General features: G+C 45.2%; 1 protein-coding gene across 1 annotated transcript in view; it reads right to left on the minus strand.

The window, feature by feature from the left end:
• Window positions 1-21,262, minus strand: part of LOC144594242 (lysosomal phospholipase A and acyltransferase-like) — a 37,363-nt gene that overhangs the window by 3,338 nt on the left and 12,763 nt on the right. Inside the window, exons 3-5 of the mRNA XM_078400481.1 lie at window positions 16,381-16,499; window positions 2,239-2,337; window positions 337-561 (exon numbers count right to left, since the gene is read on the minus strand). Of these exons, the coding sequence (XP_078256607.1) occupies window positions 337-561; window positions 2,239-2,337; window positions 16,381-16,499 (443 nt within the window). The remainder of the gene's footprint in view (window positions 1-336; window positions 562-2,238; window positions 2,338-16,380; window positions 16,500-21,262) is intronic.

A 21,262-nucleotide genomic window follows, 5' to 3' on the forward strand; every position in this document is an offset into this window, starting at 1 on the left:
AGAGATACAGCACGGAAACAAGCCCTTCTGCCCACCTAGTCCACATCGACCAGCAATCCCTGCACACGAACACCATCCTACACACTAAGGACAATTTACAACTATACCAAACCAATTAGCATACAAACCTGTATGTCTTTGGAGTGTGGGAGGAAACCGGATGTCCCGGACAAAACCCAAGCAGGTCACAGGGAGAACATACAAACTCCACACCCATGGCCAGGATCTAACCTGGGTCTCTGGCGCTGTAAGGCAGCAAATCTCCCGCTGTGCCCTGTGGGTGAAGATCAGCCAAGGAGCTTCACATTCCCAGTTTGACATTCTTCTATGACTAACCTGTAGCCAATACTCGCAAAGTCTTCGACACACCTCCCCAAGGAGCCCCCAGCGCAATGTAGGACTTAATGTATTTGTCTTTCCACTCCTGGGGCCGATGGTTCAGGAAATAGAGCGTGTAAAGGTTTCCCATGCTGTGCGCGATCAGGACAATGGGTCCACCATATTGCTTGTACATAGATTCAATCATCTCCTGCAGGTCCTTGAAATACTGACCATTTTCATCTGGAAATAAAAAGAACGGAGAGAAATTCACTGTGCTGTTGAGGAACAGAACGGCATTTACATTTCCCTGGAAGATTGACACTAAGTGCTGGAGTTACTCAGCGGGTCAAGCAGCATCTCTGGAGAAAAGGAATAGGTGTCGTTTCAGGTTGAGACCGTTCTTCAGGCTGCTTCTTCAGAGGTTCCCCTCAAATGAAGAGGGAGAGAAACAGAAACGAGGTGGGAGAAATCAAGTGAGAGAGAAAAGGGGCCATCACAGGGAGAGGGTAGGAATGGAGGGCCAAACCCCAACAAAAACCTCCCCACGTTAGTGACTTGGAGAGAAAATATTAAAAAGAGTTGAAATTATAGCTGCCTCACTCAATACACAAAATCCATGACTAGAAGAACACGATTATGTTTTTAAAGGTTGTCCAAGTGCAGACTAACCTTGATCCATGGAACAGAACGGAAAACATTACAATACTTGATTGCACTTTTTAAACAATGTTTACAACTGGGGAGAAAAAAAAATGTAAAATGGAAGATACATTTTTTAAAAGTTTTGCAAGTGGTTTGTTATCTTCATCCAGGAAGCCAAATGTCGTCAGATATGATCTATTTTATTAAAAAATATTAGCTACAAATGTAACTCAAAGAATCTATGAAGTCTTTTCTACATGAAACTCTCTCCAATGTGTTGGCCAAGGTTAGTGAAACATTCGCCTGTTCTCCGGTCCCAGCAGCTCATGTGGACATTGGTGCCCAGGACAGGCCCCTTACACCACCCTTCACTTGTTCATGTGAACTCGTGGTCATTGCAACAGGGAGCTCGTTTGGGGAAATGCAAAGTTGTAGAAATTTAAAAAAAAAAATCACACCCCAGTTTTTCTTGCTGTATTCTCTCGGCACCACACACCCAATGAAACTGGCAACCAGTCCCAGAACTTTACTCTGATGACATTAAGACCAGACAGAAGCTGGGAAAATGCTTGGCCTTCATTCAATAGACAATAGACGCAGGAGTAGGCCATTCGGCCCTTCGAGCCAGCACCGCCATTCAATGTGATCATGGCTGATCATTCTCAATCAGTACCCCGTTCCTGCTTTCTCCCCATACCCTCTGACTCCACTATCCTTAAGAGCTCTATCTAGCTCTCTCTTGAATGTATTCAGAGAATTGGCCTCCACTGCCCTCTGAGGCAGAGAATTCCACAGATTCACAACTCTCTGACTGAAAAAGTTTTTCCTCATCTCTGTTCTAAATGGCCTACCCCTTATTCTTAAACTGTGGCCCCTGGTTCTGGACTCCCCCAACATTGAGAACATGTTTCCTGCCTCTAACGTGTCCAACCCCTTAATAATCTTATACGTTTCGATAAGATCACCTCTCATCCTTCTAAATTCCAGTGTATACAAGCCTAGTCGCTCCAGTCTTTCAACATATGACAGTCCCGCCATTCCGGGAATTAACCTAGTAAACCTACGCTGCACGCCCTCAATAGCAAGAACTCTTCAGTACTCTTCTGGAAAACTCAACCACCACTAGGACCTAGAAGGTCACAGCTGTAAACCAGGCTAACAATCAGCCATCATCCTGAACACGGGGGATGTTTTCGATGCAAACATGACACATAAAAAGTAAAGGACACCCCTTCTTGCAGTCTCCAAAATATGAAGTTCGTAGATGACACTTACTGGGTGCTCGGCGCCAGTCGTACGGAGCGCCACGGACATCTTCGTCCCTCAGATAGCCCCAGTCTACCAAGTACTTCACCAGAGTATAGAAGTAGATCCCTGCAGAGACAAGTCAAAAATACTGTTCTCAAAATCAATGGGAAGGAACAATAGTCCGTACAAAGACATTTCCGTTTTATGTTCAGAGATACAGCATGGAAACAAGCCCTTCAGCGCACTGAATCCACGCACCCATCAATCACCCGTACACGAGCTGTATGTTATCCCACTTTCTCATTGGGACAATTTACAGAAGCCAATTAACCTACAAACATGTACGTCTTTGAAATACAGGGGGAAACCGGAGCACCCAGAGGAAACCCACGCAGTGATTATGGAAAATATACAAACTCCGCACAGACAGCACCCATAGTTAGACCCGGAATCCGGGTCCCTGGCTCTGCAAGGCAGCAGCTCTACCGTCACGCCACTCTGCCACCCCCTGCCTCTTCAAATGTATTTGAATTTTGAAGGGTGCTGTTGTGTTTCAGTTATTGGTGGCAAGTCTGAAATAGTTTTGCTTTTGTAGCGTTCAAGTGTTTTTTAATGTTTGTGAATGCCAAACATATTCAATTTAAACTGCAGAACCTGACGTGTGTCCTGACCAGCAAGGCCCCTCCAGCGGCAGAGAGCAAGGCTCCATTGACTGGGCATCTGCGTTCGATGCAGTCCGAAACGTGGGTAAGTTTGCAGCTTGAATGCTTTTACATTTTAGTTTGTTTTGGCAAACTGAAACATAAAAGCACTGGGCCTTAGATCCCCGCTCCCATTAAACTCAATGGGTCATTTTAAAATGTTTATTCTACTTCTACACAACATGCGAATAAAATAACATAAAAACATGTTGGGGCATTATTGGACATAAGTTAGTACATGCCATTCTGATACCGAAGTTAGTACATGCCATTCTGATAACCTGCCATTCTGGTACCGAAGTCCTGGGGAGTTTGTTTACAGAGTTCTACTGTAACTCCGCTTTAAAAACTATACGGATCGTTTTACCAGTCACATGCATGAACAGGAAGCTGTTCCTTTGCCAAAAGGAAACAAAGTTGGAAGTGATGTTTACTAGGACTTCTGTGCCTGAAAGATCTCAGTTTGAAAGAGTCTCTGAGGCAAAGACATCAGCCCGTTAGATATGCTGATTCATTTAAACTTGGAGTATGGCCAGTTGCATCGACAGGACTGCTTTCCTATGCTCTGGTTCTAGTCTAAAGCAACACAGTAGATTGTAGAGACCTGATTTACACTGCATATGTTTGTTCTGGAAATTCCAAGAATTCTTGCACTCCCTTTACTCATGTGGGTGAAGGGCCCTGTACTTTGACTCTCTGTACACTAAAGTACAATCACATGGGGTGTAGTCTGCTATGTTTACTAGTTGCTTTAGGCAACATGCATGTTACCTTGAACTCACCCTGACAAAATTGAGCCTGACAATTAATAATTCATTTTGCCTAAACTTCCATCAGTTCAACAGGATGTCAGTGAACTGAAAGCTTAAATATTTCTCTCCAAAGATGATTCCTTACCTGCTGAGATTTCCAACATTGTTTTTATACTATCACAAGGACTTGGGCATGTGAAGGTATAAATAAATTCTCGCTTCACCAAGTGCATTTAAGGTGGAGAAGACTTTAGGTTTATTATTGTCACACGCACTGAGGTTACATAGGTAGTCAGCATCCACAGAAACCTGCTATATTGGCTGCACTCAAGACTTTGCTGCCTTGAATAAAGTGCCAAGTATCAAAAATATAACCGCCTTAAGAAAGTATTCATGTCCATTAAGATATCACTAGTCCACATGTTATAGGAGTAGAATTAGGCCATTCGGCCCATCGACTACTCTGCCATTCAATCATTGCTGATCTCTGCTTCCAAATCCCATATTCCTGCCTTCTTCCCATAACCCTAAACATCCGTTCTAATGAAGATTTTTTTTGTTCTTGATTAGTCAATGCACTAACCAAATATTTGGAATTTGATTCTACATTTAGTGTACTAAATATTAAAATACACTACAATATTGAACTCGACATATGAAGCAGGTAACATTCAACATTTATAACACATTTTTATGGACTGATAATGCTAGCCTAGGCTTTGAATTCTTTATTCACCATGTGCATTTAGGATGGAGAAGGGTTTAGGTTTATTATTATTGTCAAATGCACCAAGGTGCAATGAAAAGCTTTTGTTTGCCTGCTAATTAAATCAGATAATACCAAAGATGAATTTAATCAAGCCAAACACTGGTACAACAGGTAGAGTGAAGAGAAAAATACCAGGGTGGAATATAGTTTCACTGCATCGTAGTGTGACAGTTCCAGAGAAAATGTTCAATGTTCACAATAGGATAGGCTGAAAAAAAAAAAAAGCTTGTGGAAGGGCCATTCAAGAGTCTGACGACAGGAACATCTGAGTCTGATGGTAATTCAATGGAGGAGGGAAGATAGGAGTGGAGAGAGAGGATTTGTTGCAAAGGTCTTAGCTGCTTCTCAAATTCCTCCATCGTCCTTGGTACCAATCTCTATGTGAACAAATTCTTCCAGTCTCTTCAGTGCACTATCGAGAGAGTACCTCACCGCCAGAAGTGTTATATCCCACAGAAGACATTAAACAGTGGTTTGGTATAGTTTCAGGGAACGATTCCCGATGCCCTAGATCATACGCAACTTCTGATAATCACAGTGAAACAAATAATGTAGAGGTCACATTGCTATTTCTAGGAACTCACTCTGCATGACCTGACTGCCGTATTCTCCACACCACGACCATGACTGTACTTCAGAAGTTCTTCACTGCCTGCAAAACATTCTAGCACACCCAAAGAGTGGCAATAATTGACTTTCTTTCTCAGAAACGCTGCACGTTCAGAGAATGTTCACGAGGTGACTGTATGTTGTACTTGGTTTCTGCAAAGTGGAAACCACTTAATACTCGAGCTGTTACAAACCTCACATCTATCCACAAGCACTTAGAGATGCACAATCTAAGAGCAACCAGCAGAAAGCAGGGCTTCTTGCCGGCAACTATACAACAATGAAGCAGTTCATTTGGCGATTTATGTTTACTCCATTCAACTTGCCTCAGTATATCACAGTTTCCTTCTCCCTCATGCCTACCTAGATTTATTTTGAATGCATTCATCTCAAACTCCACAATATCTATCCGGGTAGCTCTTTCATGGAGCTGGTGCTGATGGAATTGGTTGAGTAGCCTGCTCATGGATGGTATGATTCTATGCACGATGACTACTTTAATGCAGCCCATGAGTGCCTCTCTTGTCTCGTTCAACTGGAAACAATGCCCGTAATGCCTTCTGACAAGAACTATCCCCAGGCTCTGCTGCCTTTCTAATTTTAATCTGCAGGCTTGCTAGCTCTCTAGAACACAGCTACTAAAAGTCAAACTCATCACAAATTCATGACTCTTCCTCCATGCAATGGCGTTCCAGGCATTCGGGTAGGAATTTATTTCAACAGTTCCGGATAAACAGGAGTAGCTTCTCAAATCAATTCCTTTTCCTTTCATCCAGCGGTTTGCTTGGTTTTGTTCTATACTCGGGTACATTTATACAGTGGCTTTGGTGCGGTAAAATGACTCTTCTTTGGAGTAACAATGTAGGATAGAACAGGGTGATCATTGGTCGGTGTGGACTCATTGGGCTGAAGGGCCTGTTTCCACGCTGTGTCTCCAAATTAAACTAACAACGAAAATCTGACACAAAGGCACAGAGCGGGAGATTGGGACAGGATGATCAAGTGCAAGATTGGGAGTGAATTTTAATCACGGATATTTTAAACGGGGAAGTGAAAAATTCTATCAGGTGGTCCTCCTTGTCAGTATGAAAAGGAGGAGACAGTGAATTCTGTTGGATGGTTCCCTCGACAGACTGTCAAAGTCATCTGGCTTTGAAGTCATTCTTCATTGCCAGAATTCAAACAAGCACCAAGATGTTGCATGGCTGTAGTAAGAGGGTCCCCTCTTCATCAGATCATTCCTGCACAGCTCACGTCTCACTCCCACTACATGCACAAAGAGAATCACAGAGTACCAATTGTATTTACTGTGTGTACGCATAATGAATAATGTAACCGTTGTGGGGTCCACATTTCCTTGCTTTCTGCATATCTTCCATTAATTTGTCCTAAGTACCGTCTATATCTCTCGTTCCCCTTTCCTCCGACGCTCAGTCTAAAGAAGGGTCACGACCTGAAACGTCACCTATTATTCCTTTCATCCAGAGATGTGGCCTGACCCACTGAGTTACTCCAGCTTTTATATGTCTGTCTTCAGTTTAAACCAGTATCTGCAGTTCCTCCCTACACATGATGAATAAAGTGTCGTTTTTAAATACTTTAAAAAAACAATTAAGTTACTGGGTTGAGATTGAGATACACATAGAATCTGTTCACACTAAAGTCTGAGTCTGAAGCAGCCGGCAGCCTCCTCATGCAAACTCACGTGGATCAACCGGAAGTAGTTGTGCACGAGGGCACGAACGATGTCGGGAGGAAGAGGAAGGAGATACTGCAGCGTGAGTTTAGGGAGTTAGGAAGAAGACTGAGAAGTAGGACATCGAGGGTGGTTATCTCTGGACTGCTGCCTGTACCTCGTGCAGGTGAGGGCAGGAACAGAGAGATCGGGGATATGAATGTATGGCTGAGGGGCTGGTGCAGGGAGCAGGGATTTAGATTTCTGGACCACTGGGATCTCTACTGGGGTAGGGGTGACCTGTACAAAAGGGATGGGTTACACCTTAACAGCAGGGGGACCAACATTCTGGCAGGCAGGTTTGCTAGCGCTATGAAACCTGCAACCTGCCCCCTTGATCCTGCCCCCACTGCCCTTCTGAAGGATGTTATTGCAATAGCCGGTCCCAGCATCCTCTCTATTATCAACAGTTCTCTGGCAACTGGCACTGTTCCAACCAGTTTCAAGCACGCGGTGGTCCAGCCCCTACTGAAAAAACCTAACCTAGAACCCACCTTGCCTAGCAACTACAGACCCATTTCCAAACTGCCATTCCTGTCAAAAGTCCTTGAAAAGGCAATTTTAAACCAATTAGTGCCCTACCTGCACCAATACACCATCCTAGAAAGTTTCCAGTCAGGTTTCAGAGCCCACCACAGCACAGAGTCTGCCTTGTTGAAGGTACACAACGACCCGCTTCTCGCCATCGACACCGGCGACTGTGCAATCCTGCTCCTTCTTGACCTCAGCGCAGCGTTCGATACAGTGGACCACACCATCCTTATTGACCGTCTCCGGTACGCGGTTGGCATTGATGGCACTGCCCTGAGCTGGTTCGCTTCGTACCTCAAAGATAGGAGTTTCGCCATCAACATAGGCAGTTATTCCTCTGCTCCAGCTAGCCTCTCCTGCGGAGTTCCACAAGGCTCCATCCTAGGCCCCATTCTCTTCTCTCTATACATGCTCCCCCTTGGCCAAATCATTCAAAGGCACGGCATTTCTTTCCACTGCTATGCCGATGACACTCAGCTTTACCTCCCCCTGAAACCCAACAACCAGTCAAATTTAAACAGCCTCTTACACTGCCTTGAGGACATAAAATGTTGGATGGCACAGAACTTCCTCCAATTAAATGAGAGCAAGTCTGAGGTCATCCTATTCGGCCCCCCCGACTCCATCAAATCGATAACAGGCAGTCTTGGAAGTCTATCCTGCCTAGTCAAATCGCATGTTAAAAACCTCGGCATGATATTTGACTCTGCATTAAAATTTGATAAGCAAGTCAACGCTGTGGTAAAAGCCAGCTTCTTCCAACTTCGAACCATAGCTAAAATCAAACCTTTCCTCCAATTCGACGACACAGAAAAAATCATTCACGCTTTCATTTCCTCCCGCCTAGACTACTGCAACTCCCTATACACTGGGATCAGCCAATCTTCCCTGTCCCGCCTGCAACTGGTCCAAAACGCCGCAGCGAGACTCCTGACGGGTAACCGTAAAAGGGACCACATCACCCCGATTCTGGCCTCTCTCCACTGGCTCCCTGTACGGTACAGAATCAACTTCAAGCTCCTCCTATTCACGTATAAAGCCCTAAATGGACATTCCCCCCCCCCCCCTACATCAAAAATCTTCTAACCCCCCTCTCTAACTCCAGGTCCCTCAGGTCGGCCGACTTAGGGCTACTCACCATCCCGCGGTCTAGGCTTAAGCTCAGGGGTGACCGCGCTTTTGCGGTTGCAGCTCCTAGACTGTGGAACAGCATCCCTCTCCCCATCAGAACTGCCCCCTCCATCGACTCCTTTAAGTCCAGGTTCAAAACCTATTTCTACTCCCTAGCGTTTGAGGCTCATTGAGGAGGCGCTGTGAACTGTTTGCGTGCTACTGTATGTTTCATTTTTTTTCCTTAGTACCTAATCAGATGTACAGCACTTTGGTCAACGTGGGTTGTTTTTAAATGTGCTATACAAATAAAATTGACTTGACTTGACTTGACATGTGGCTTTAAACTAAGTAGTGGGGGGGGAGGGGTTGACAAATTGGGAATATGAAGATGTAGTTAAAGGGGAAGCGAATACAGGAGAAACTGTAAAGGACTCTTGAATGAATGGGAAGGGAAGTTCCAGAAGGGATATGAGAGTAAGGTCAGGGCCAATTGTGACCGGTGTGAGAGGGGAGGTAAATACCGAAGTTAAAGTGTTGTATTTAAATGCGCGAAGTATAAAAAATAAAATGGATGAGCCTGAGGCTCAGTTGGACATTGGCAAGTATGATGTTGTAGGGATCACTGAGACATGATCAGGACAAGAGGACCAGGGCTGGGAGCTGAATATTCAGGGGTACACAACGTACAGAAAAAACAGGCAGGTGGGGAGAGGGGGCGGGGTCGCTCTGTTGGTAAGGAATGATATTCACTCCCTTGCAAGGAGTGACATAGAATCAGGAGGTGTAGAATCAGTATGGATAGAGATGAGGAATTGTAAGGGTAAAAAGACCCTAATGGGAGTCATCTACAGGCCCCCAAACAGTAGCCTCGACATAGGGTGCAAGTTGAATCAGGAGCTAAAATTGTCATGTCACAAATGTAATGCTACGGTGGTCATGGGAGATTTCAACATGCAGGTAGACTGGGAAAATCAGGTTGGTAATGGACCCCAGGAAAGAGAGTTTGTGGAGTGTCTCCGAGATGGATTCTTAGAACAGCTTGTACTGGAGCCTACCAGGGAGAAGGCAATTCTAGATTTAGTGTTATGTAATGAACCTGACCTAATAAGGGGACTCGAGGTAAATGAGCCATTCGGAGGCAGTGACCACAATATGATAAGTTTTACTCTACAAATTGAGAGGGAGAAGGGAAAATCGGAGGTGTCAGTATTACAGTATAGCAAAGGGGATTACAGAGGCATGAGGCAGGAGCTGGCCAAAATTGACTGGAAGGAGGCCCTAGCAGGGAAGACTGTGGAACAGCAATGGCAGGTATTCCTGGGAATAATGCAGAAGTTGCAGGATCAATTTATCCCAAGGAAAGATTCTAAGGGGAGTAAGAGGCACCTTAGGGAAGTCAAGGACAGCATAAAAATAAAAGGGAAGAAGTATAACATAGCAAAGCAGAGTGGGAAGCCAGAGGATTGGGACTCTTTTAAAGAGCAACAGAAGATAACTAAAAAGGCAATACAGGGAGAAAAGATGAGGTACGAGGGTAAACTAGCCAATAATATAAAGGTGGATAGTAAAAGCTTTTTTAGGTATGTAAAAAGGAAAAAAATAGTCAAGGCAAATGTGGGTCCCTTGAAGACAGAAGCAGGGGAATTTATTATGGGGAACAAGGAAATGGCAGACGAGTTGAACCGGTACTTTGGATCTGTCTTCACTAAGGAGGATACAAACAATCTCCCAGATGTTCTAGTGGCCAGAGATCCTAGGGTGACAGAGGAACTGGAGGAAATCCACATTAGGCAGGAAAAAGTTTTGGGTAGACTGATGGGACTCAAGGCTGATAAATCCCCAGGGCCTGATGGTCTGCATCCCAGGGTGCTTAAGGAGATGGTTCTAGAAATTAGTGATTATTTTCCAATGTTCTATAGATTCCGGGTCAGTTCCTGTGGATTGGAGGGTAGCTAATGTTATCCCACTTTTCAAGAAAGGAGGGAGAGAGAAAATGGGAAATTATAGACCAGTTAGTCTGACATCAGTGGTGGGGAAGATGCTGGAGTTAATTATAAAAGACGAAATTGCGGAGCATTTGGATAGCAGTAACAGGATCGTTCCGAATCAGCATGGATTTACGAAGGGGAAATCGTGCTTGACTAATCTACTGGAATTTTTTGAGGATGTAACTAGGAAAATTGACAGGGGAGACGCGGTGGATGTGGTGTACCTCGACTTTCAGAAAGCCTTCGACAAGGTCCCACATAGGACATTGGTGGGCAAAATTAGAGCACATGGTATTGGAGGTAGGGTACTGACATGGATAGAAAGTTGGTTGACAGACAGAAAGCAAAGAGTGGGGATAAATGGGTCCCTTTCAGAATGGCAGGCAGTGACTAGTGGGGTACCGCAAGGCCCGGTGTTGGGACCGCAGCTATTTACAATATACATCAATGACTTGGATGAAGGGATTAAAAGTACCATTAGCAAATTTGCCGATGATACAAAGCTAGGTGGCAGTGTGAACTGTGAGGAAGATGCTATGAGGTTGCAGGGTGACTTGGACAGGTTGTGTGAGTGGGCGGATGCATGGCAGATGCAGTTTAATGTAGATAAGTGTGAGGTTATCCACTTTGTTGTTGGACTGTTTGGTGGTAAGAATAGGAAGGCAGATTATTATCTGAATGGTGTCAAGTTAGGAAAAGGGGACGTACAACATGATCTGGGTGTCTTAGTGCATCAGTCACTGAAAGGAAGCATGCAGGTATAGCAGGCAGTGAAGAAAGCCAATGGAATGTTGGCCTTCATAACAAGAGGAGTTGAGTATAGGAGCAAAGAGGTCCTTCTGCAGTTGTACAGGGCCCTAGTGAGACCGCACCTGGAGTACTGTGTGCAGTTTTGGTCTCCAAATTTGAGGAAGGATATTCTTGCTATTGAGGGCGTGCAGCGTAGGTTTACTAGGTTAATTCCCGGAATGGCGGGACTGTCATATGTTGAAAGACTGGAGCGACTAGGTTTGTATACACTGGAATTTAGAAGGATGAGAGGGAATCTTATCGAAACGTATAAAATTATTAAGGGGTTGGACACGTTAGAGGCAGGAAACATGTTCCCAATGTTGGGGGAGTCCAAAACTAGGGGCCACAGTTTAAGAATAAGGGGTAGGCCATTTAGAACAGAGATGAGGAAAAACTTTTTTAGTCAGAGAGTTGTGAATCTGTGGAATTCTCTGCCTCAGAGGGCAGTGGAGGCCAATTCTCTGAATACATTCAAGAGAGAGCTAGATAGAGCTCTTAAGGATAGCAGAGTCAGGGGGTATGGGGAGAAGGCAGGAACGGGGTACTGATTGAGAATGATCAGCCATGATCACATTGAATGGCGGTGCTGGCTCGAAGGGCCGAATGGCCTTCTCCTGCACCTATTTTCTATTGTCTATTGTCTAAAACAAAGACAGAGTGCTGGAGTAACTCAGTGGGTCAGGCAGCATCCCTGGAGAACGTGCATAGATGGTTCTCGGGTCGGGACTCTTCGTCAGACTGATAGGTAATGTTTTGGGTCGGGACCCTTCTTCAGACTGATGGTGACCTTTCGGATCGGGACCCTTCTTCAGACAATATCTTCCACAACATCTTTTCCAGCTATGGCTATCCTGAATGAATTTGCATAGTCGTGATCAGAGAAAAGATGTCCATAAGCCAGCAACCTTCCTCAGATTAGTGGGAGGATGTCATATTGAAACAAAACTCCTCAGATTGTGGAACTGAACACACAATGGGAAAAAAAACCAATGACAGCATGCCTGGTGTGTTTAGAGCACAGGATACGTGAGGGAAAGGGTTATCTCAATTCTAAATCAGGAAAGAGGAAGTAAAGAATCAAAAAGGCACCCACAAAAAAGTTCCAGATGTACATTTATTTATATAATAGTGTGTGGGACAATAACAGCCTGAAAATTATCAAAGATATTTTGAAGCACATTTAGAAAAAGAATCTGAACGAGGTATTGAAATGTACAAAGTGCAGAAAACACAATCCCACTCCTATCTTTGTACGTAACTGGGCATTGGATTTCAATGCCACCTATGGGGAATCAAGGACAGTTACTGAGCAAAGCTCCCAGTGTGGGTCTACACCCTAACTCCACAGTGTCTTTAACGTGATCACTCACCACTCATCCCTCATCTGCTTCTCTTTAAAACTGATACCATCAGTGGGGCTGAAAGAAAATATCAACTGGGATCGGGTGGTGGAACAGGTCCTTGTCCAGCTTTTGTTAAACCTGGACGTGCTTTTGGTGACCTTGTTCCGATTGAGGGTAGCCATCCATTTTGTTCAACTTTGTGTTGATGTTAACCTAATCTCAGAAGGTTGTGAATTAAAGCCCCCATCCTTGAACGCATTAACACGGGCTGATGCTTCAGGGCAGTACTGAGGAAACGATGAAACTTTGGAGGCGCCTTTCTTTTACAGTAGGTATATATAGCCTACCCAGTACTCGGCTGCTCTCTTCATTGAACCAGGTTTGATCTCCTGGCTTAATGGCACTGATAAAGGGAGAGCCATATACTGGGTTTTCCTGCTGCTGCTATCCATGGCCCACAGACCAGTTTTCAACAGCTAAAGGAAATGCTGAGAGCCCAAGATGATGCATTAGATAGATAGCTGGAGTAACTCAGTGGGCCAGGCGACATCTCTGGAGAAAAATCTCTAGCATCTGCAGTTCATTTCTCCATATCTTCAGTATAAAACAGCATCTGCAGTTCCTTTCAACATGGTTTTATTCTTATATTGTTTAAACAATGAAGGGTGAATAGCTGGAGACACATGGAACTACAGATGCTGGTTTACAAAAAAAGACACAAAGTGCCAGAGTAACTCAGTGGGTCAGGCAGCAAATATGGAGAACATGCATAGGCGACATTTTGGTCAGGACCCTTCTTCAGACTGATCAACATCACCAGTCCATGTTCTAGGGTAGCTAATGTAACCCCACTTTTTAAAAAGGGAGGGAGAGAGAAAACGGGGAATTATAGACCAGTTAGCCTAACATCGGTAGTGGGGAAAATGCTAGAGTCAGTTATTAAAGATGTGATAGCATCACATTTGGAAAGTGGTGAAATCATCGGACAAAGTCAGCATGGATTTACAAAAGGCAAATCATGTCTGACGAATCTTATAGAATTCTTCGAGGATGTAACTAGTAGAGTGGATAAGGGAGAACCAGTCGATGTGTTGTATCTGGACTTTCAGAAGGCCTTCGACAAGGTCCCACATAGGAGATTGGTGTACAAACTTAAAGCACACGGTATTGAGGGTTCAGTGTTGAGGTGGATAGAAAATTGGTTGGCGGACAGGAAGCAAAGAGTAGGAATAAACGGGTCCTTTTCGGAATGGCAGGCAGTGACTAGTGGGGTACCGCAAGGCTCAGTGCTGGGACCCCAGTTATTTACAGTGTATATTAATGATTTGGACGAGGGAATTGAATGCAACATCTCTAAGTTTGCAGATGACACGAAGCTGGGTGGCAGTGTTAGCTGCGAGGAGGATGCTAGGAGGCTGCAGTGACTTGGATAGATTAGGCGAGTGGGCAAATGCATGGCAGATGCAATATAATGTGGATAAATGTGAGGTTATCCACTTTGGCGGCAAGAACGGGAAAGCAGAGTATTACCTGAATGGTGACCGATTAGGAGAAGGGGAGATGCAACGTGACCTGGGTGTCATGGTGCACCAGTCATTGAAAGCAAGCGTGCAGGTGCAGCAGACAGTGAAGAAAGCGAATGGTATGTTGGCATTCATAGCAAGAGGATTTGAGTTTAGGAGCAGGGAGGTTCTACTGCAGTTGTACAGGGCATTGGTGAGATCGCACCTGGAGTATTGTGTGCAGTTTTGGTCTCCTAATCTGAGGAAAGATGTTCTTGCCTTAGAGGGAGTACAGAGAAGGTTCACCAGATTGATCCCTGGGATGGCGGGACTTTCATATGAAGAAAGACTGGATAGACTAGGCTTGTACTCGCTGGAATTTAGAAGACTGAGGGGGGATCTTATAGAAACATATAAAATTCTTAAGGGGTTGGAGAGGCTAGATGCGGGAAGATTGTTCCCGATGTTGGGGGAGTCCAGAACCAGGGGTCACAGCTTAAGGATAAGGGGGAAGTCTTTTAGGACCGAGATGAGAAAACATTTCTTCACACAGAGAGTGGTGAATCTGTGGAATTCTCTGCCACAGAAGGTAGTTGAGGCCAGTTCATTGGCTATATTTAAGAGGGAGTTAGATGTGGCCCTTGTGGCTAAAGGGATCAGGGGGTAAGGAGAGAAGGCAGGTACAGGTTACTGAGCTGGATGATCAGCCATGATCATATTGAATGGCGGTGCAGGCTTGAAGGGCCGAATGGCCTACTCCTGCACCTATTTTCTATGTTTCTATGTTTCTACAGTGATGCTGCCTGACCCGCTGAGTTACTCCAGCACTGAGGGTCTAAGTCGGAATAGCTTATTGGCTTCCTCTGCCATGTCAGGGAGTAACTGCTTCCCAGAAAACAAGCGCTCTCAACTGTAGCTGGGGGTCAGACACATTGAGTTGAGAGTCATCAATGGATCAGACCGAGTTCCAGGTGGCAGGACGCAGCAGTAAGACACGTGCAAGTCGGGTGGGTTTTTGCTATGACCTGTGAATTGATGTTGCAATAGCAGAGATATATATTTTTCCCTGACCAACCTCAGAGCACTTAAATTCCCCATCTGTTCAGATGGGATATAATGTTCTAGCCCATCAACCCAGGCCAATGTATTACTAATCCAGCACCCTCACTACCATGCCATTTGCAAATGAGATCTTAGTCCAAGCTCCTGTCTGCTCTCTTCAGTTAAGGGAAAGGAGTCCAGGGCACTCCTGAAAGACGAGCACCAGTGTTTTCTGCAAACTCTGCCAATGTTTATACCCTCAATAATAGAGTATCAATCTGTGGAACACACTGCTGTCCAGAAACCCACATGCTGCAGAGTAACCGACTTGATTCCCCTCCATTACGTGGCCTTCAATTCAGAGGTTTTCCCTGTCCGGTTGGGTCTTTGGGATACCATTAGAACGGTTTCTAAATGCCACCCTGCATTCCCAGCAGCTTCATGTCCTGGGGTTCCCTGCACTTTGGGATCATCCTCAGTCCACACCTCCGCCTCCACTCATACTCTTCATACAAAATGTTGTAAGAACAACACATGGAAATGTCTGCCATCTCTGGACCAACACTGCAAAATATTTTTTTAAGGAGCGCTGCACATCCTTCGAACAAACACCTCATGGGCAAAAATGTGACAATGAACATGTTAACTGGAATACTAGAGACACAAGAAACTGCAATGCTGGAAACTGCAAAGATAGTGCTGGAGGAACGCAGTGGGTCAGGGAGCATCTGTGGAGGGAATGGACAGGCAAAGATTCGGGCCAGGTGTCTGAAGAAGGATCTAAAATGTCATCTGTCTATTCCCTCCACAGATGTTGCCTGACCCACTAAACTACTCCAGCAGATAGACACAAAAAGCTGGAGGAACTTGGCGGGTCAGACTGCATCACTGGAGAAAAGGAATAGGTGACGTTTCGGGTCGAGACCCTTCTCCAGAGATGCTGTCTGGCCCGCTGAGTTATTCCAGCTTTTTGTGTCCATCTTTGGTTTAAACATGCATCTGCAGTTCCTTCCCACACAAGTTCCTCCAGCACTTTGTTTTTAAGTGGAATATTGTTCCACTGGGCGATAATAAATCAAGGTACTGCCTAAACTATAGTTTAATCTGTCCCCGAGAATTCCCGGCTAACGCCAAGATTTAACTAGCATAACCAGGAATCAGTCGGGAAGCTTTAAGCTCAGTAAAGAAAACCTGGATCCAGGCCTTTGCTTTACACTAATCCAGGCAAAGCAAGCACTCAATCAAGATCCACACTTAGAACCTCTTTCAAAAACACAATTGAGCTGAACTCACCCACAGTCCTTTTGCTGGGATCCAGGAATTCCAGTGGGTAAGTTTTCCCAAATCCAGGAACTCTCACATCAACTCCAGGTGGGGTTTCTGTTGTTTTTGTTGTTGTGTTGTAAACCAGCCTACAAAAACAAAAGATTAAAAGATCCTTTTTCCTGTTGCCTGATCTCTTCAATTGACTCCACTCCCAATCCATGAAAACATGTTTAAAGCCTTAAATCTGGCTGTGACTATCAGATTGCCATAGGGAGGAACCTTTGCCCAGCATGTAGATGCAAAGACTCTCACTGCCGGAGGCTGTGGCTGATGATGAGGGAATTTGCTCCCTAACTTTTTTTGAACCAAATCCTCATGCTAATGGAAGAAAACCAACTACACATAAACGAGTGACATTAAATGGAACCCTAGCTATCAGTCACCCCATCCCCCCACCTAAAAGTCACCTTCAGTTTCTCTTTAATGCAGAAGCATCAGAATCCAGCTAAATTGAATTTAACACCTTTAGCCTTTTTTTCACAGTAGCTCCAAATTCTGAATTCAGCAGAAATTTGTCCTTAATCAAAAAACACTAGTTTGCTGTACTTGAAAATGTCACATCAGTGCAGTTGGTAAATTTATTTCGTCATTACATTGATCAACATCGGCTGACATCTGTAAAGAGGGTGTTGGTGAACAAAGGACAGGACATTCTGAACCTTCTTCCCGAAGCCATCATATTTTACATGGGAGCAACACGCAAAATAGCGGTGCTCAAGAGATTATCCTATAAAAAAAATCCATTTGGTGCAGACAAAGAGATGCTCGACTTAATCATCAGATCGTTCTATTTGAGACTGCACTGCAGTGGTGTAATAAAAGAATATCCTAACCGAGATTAAACATCAGTTCATGAAAATTTCCTTTCTAAAACACGAGCTTATGCCACAGGCAATGGTGCTAATGGCAGTGATACTGCCAACATATTTGATATTGAGGAGACATGTTAAAAATACTTAAGATAAAATAATGTTATTGGTACACTAATTTTTCTGCAGGAAAACACGAGGAATTTCGGGTGGCAGTGGTAGAGATGTTGCCTTACAGCGCCAGAGACCCGAGATCGATCCTGACTATGGGTGCTGTCTGTACGGAGTTTGTACATTCTCCCCGTGACCGTTGGCAGATCAATTTTCCTCCTGGGATAAATAAAGTTCTATTGTATAGTTATCTATTTTACTCATTCAAGATCCTGCAAGCGGCAATATCTGTTGAACAACTGCCGGAAATTTATATACAATTTCATATGATGTTATAACGACAGCTAACACTCCAAACCATAGCGTCAAAAAAAACACAAACAAGTAGATCTTATACAAGGTTGGCTGCAATCTTTAAATACACATAGTATATCAAAGAATAATGAACTATTCTATGCTAACTTGTGACAGGTTGCAACATAAAAGCATTGTTAGGTTGGTCAATGCATGATAAACCACACTGTCAAAAAGGCCTGTTCTTGCTCACTTCACTGTGACTCAGCAGCTTCTTTCTCAAGATACCTAATCTTTACTGGCTGAACAACCGACACGCGAGGATCACACCAGCCAGCTCACAAAACACAAATCGGAAAGGAAATTTGTTTCAGGAGTGTCTCAATGCTTCCGTTTATGGTCAGTCCTTATGGTCAGTCCTTGAGGATGTGGGTCATGATCCATGTAAGACTTCAGCGCACCACCCCGCGAGGATGTCCACCTTAACACTGAGGGAATGCTGCACTGTCTGGGATGCCACCTTGGAGAGGCCAAGTCACACCATGGGATGACTTCTCAGGGGAACGCAAGACTTAGCATTGTTTTATTCCACGTGACAGTACGGCCTACATTTATCAGACTCTCTACTCTTCATCACACTGTCTTTGTAGATTGGTCGACATACTTCCCCACTGGCCACACTTCATAAGGTTTCCACAGGCTGTAAAGCATTTGGAATGGCCAGAGGCAGTGGAAGGGGTGTGGTCAATCCAGATGTATCTTTTTAAACTTGACAGGCTCAAACATCATTCCTTCTCTCCTCTGTCAAGAGTTCAAATTCCCACTGCTCGGCCCTGCCTTTGCGTAAGCAATGTGTGCCTAGCAGTTCAGATCGTTTTAGATCATGAACTGCAGTAACCTGTGGGTCAGGAGGTTGACACCTGACACAAGTCAGCTGGCCAGCTTTTAGCAGGTCACTTCGCTCTCTTTCCATACGTTCATAAGACATAGGAGCAGAATTATGCCATTTGGCCCATCAAGTCTACTCCTCTATTCAATCATGGCTGATCTATTTTTCCTTCTCAACCCCATTCTCCTGCCTTCTCCCCATAACCTTTGATACCCTTACTAATCAAGAATCGATTAATCTTCACTTTTAAAATACCCAATAACTTGGCCTCCACTGCCGTCAGTGGCAATGAATTCCACAGATACACCAACTTCTGGCTAAAGAAATTTCCCCTCATCTCCATTCTAATGGTACGTCCAATTTAAACTAATCCCATCTGCCTGTACGTGGTCTAAATCCCTACTACGTTCCACACTTGTTCATGTCCCTGTCTAAATGTCCTTTAAATGTTGCCATTGCATCTGCTTTCACCACCCGCCTGGCAGCACATTCCATGCACCCACCACTCAGTGCATGCAAAACTCTGGCACAGAAAACTCTTGTTAGAAACCTTCCCTTCTCCAACTTTCCAAAACACAAGGGCCTTCCATCTCAAGGAGAGTGAAGCTCCGTACCATCGTCCTCTTGGCCCATCCTTGTAAATTGTAAATAGGTGTCCCTTCCGAACGGAGACCCGACCGTTGTTTTCTGGGTCGGGTCTCCGTTCCTGCTGCGGCCTACCATCGGCCCAACTCCTGGAGCTGGCGGCCTCCAGGGCTCCGGTTCGCAGAGTCCGCAGACCGGACTAACCATCAGCGGAGCCGGCCGTCCTCGGAGGCTGCGGGAGCGGCTGCGACTCGCCTTAGGCTCGGGCCGCGTGGATGCCGACATCGGGAGCTCCGGCAGCGGCAGCATGTTCGCCCGCCCCGGGTCGCGGGCATTTCACCGTCCGGCGCGGCCTAAAATAGGCCACGGGATTTTTCTCTGCTGGGCGGGGGCTTCAATGTCGGGAGCCACGACCGCCCCGACGTGCAGCAACAGCGGCAGCGTGTTCGCCCACCCCGGATCGGACTTATCATCGGCGGAGCCGGCCGTCTTCGGAGGCTGCGGGAGCGGCTGCGACTCGCCTTAGGCTCGGGCCGCTGCGGACCATCCGGCGCGGCCTGCAACCACAACAGCCTGACTGCGGGAGAAGACGGCAGGAGAAGGGAAAGACATTGTGGCCTTCCATCACAGTGAGGAGAGGACTGGAGGAGACTCACTGTGATGGATGTTTCTTTGATGGATGTTTCTTTTTTTGTGTGTTTTTGGGGTTGTGTAATTTTAATGCCTATTTAGTGCTTTTGTTGTTGGACTGTGGGTGACTGAATTTCGTCCAATTTGGATGACAAATAAAGCTATCTTGAATCTTGAATCTTGAATCTTGAAGCAAGCTCATGGGTTTGTACAATGGTTCTATCAGATCATCACGGCCTCCACGGCTTCAACAGAACAAGCCCATTCCTTCTCTCCAGAGATGCTGCCGGTCCCGCTGAGTTACTTCAGCATTGTGTCTAAGCACAAGTTATTATATTTCTTTGAAAGAACCCTTCCTTACATCCATCACAAAATAATGCAATATCTCCAGCCTTCATATCATATCATATATATACAGCCGGAAACAGGCCTTTTCGGCCCTCCAAGTTCGTGCCGCCCAGCGATCCCCGTATATTAACACTATCCTACACCCACTAGGGACAATTTTTCACATTTACTCAGCCAATTAACCTACATACCTGCACATCTTTGGAGTGTGGGAGGAAACCGAAGATCTCGGAGAAAACCCACGCAGGTCACGGGGAGAACGTACAAACTCCTTACAGTGCAGCACCCGTAGTCAGGATCGAACCTGAGTCTCCGGCGCTGCATTCGCTGTAAAGCAGCAACTCTACCGCTGCGCTACCGTGCCGCTGATTAATCTTTCACAATTTCCTCTTGTCTCGGACATTGTTCCTCACAAGCTAATGTCTAGGAAATGTCTCCACAAACCTCACTTCCTGTCCATTCCCTTTCACTCCAACAACTCTCAACTCTGTAAACAGTACTTTAGTTTTAGTTTAGTTTAGAGATACAGCAAGGAAACAGGCCCTACAGCCCACCGAGTCCGTGCCAACCATTGATCCCCACACACTAGCACTACCCTACACACTAGGAACAATTAAAAAAAAAAACAATGCCAATTAACCTACAAACCTGTCCATCTTTGGAGTGTGGGAGGAAACCAGAGCTCCTGGAAAAAACCCACGCAGTCACGGGGGAATGTACCAACTCCTGCACCTATAGTCAGGATCGAACTTGGGTCTCTGGTGCTATAAGGCAGCAACTCTACCGCTGTCCACCATGCCACCCAAAACACTGTGACTACCTCCATGGAAAATAATCCCTAACATAGTTTTGCAACCGATCCAAGGGCCCTTGCTCACCTTGTGCCAGTTGAGAAATTCCCCGTGTCAATAATAAGCCTCTCATTTCTATAGCACTGGGTTTCTATATTAAGACCCACCTCCCTTTGCAGAAGATGGTTATCACTGAAGCACAAGACCAGCCACATGACAATCAGGAGTTTTGCCAACACAGATCTCTGGGTCAATATGCAGTCTGTTTAATAACTTTACTGTGACTTCATTAAAAGAAAAGCCAGCAATAGCGTGACCTGTTCAATTACTAGATTAGTTCCAATTGGTAAGACCCTGCCTATCTATAATGATGTTAAACTAATCATACATTC

The sequence above is a fragment of the Rhinoraja longicauda genome, chromosome 6 (genome assembly GCF_053455715.1).
Source record: "Rhinoraja longicauda isolate Sanriku21f chromosome 6, sRhiLon1.1, whole genome shotgun sequence".
NCBI classification, from domain to species: Eukaryota; Metazoa; Chordata; class Chondrichthyes; order Rajiformes; family Arhynchobatidae; genus Rhinoraja; species Rhinoraja longicauda.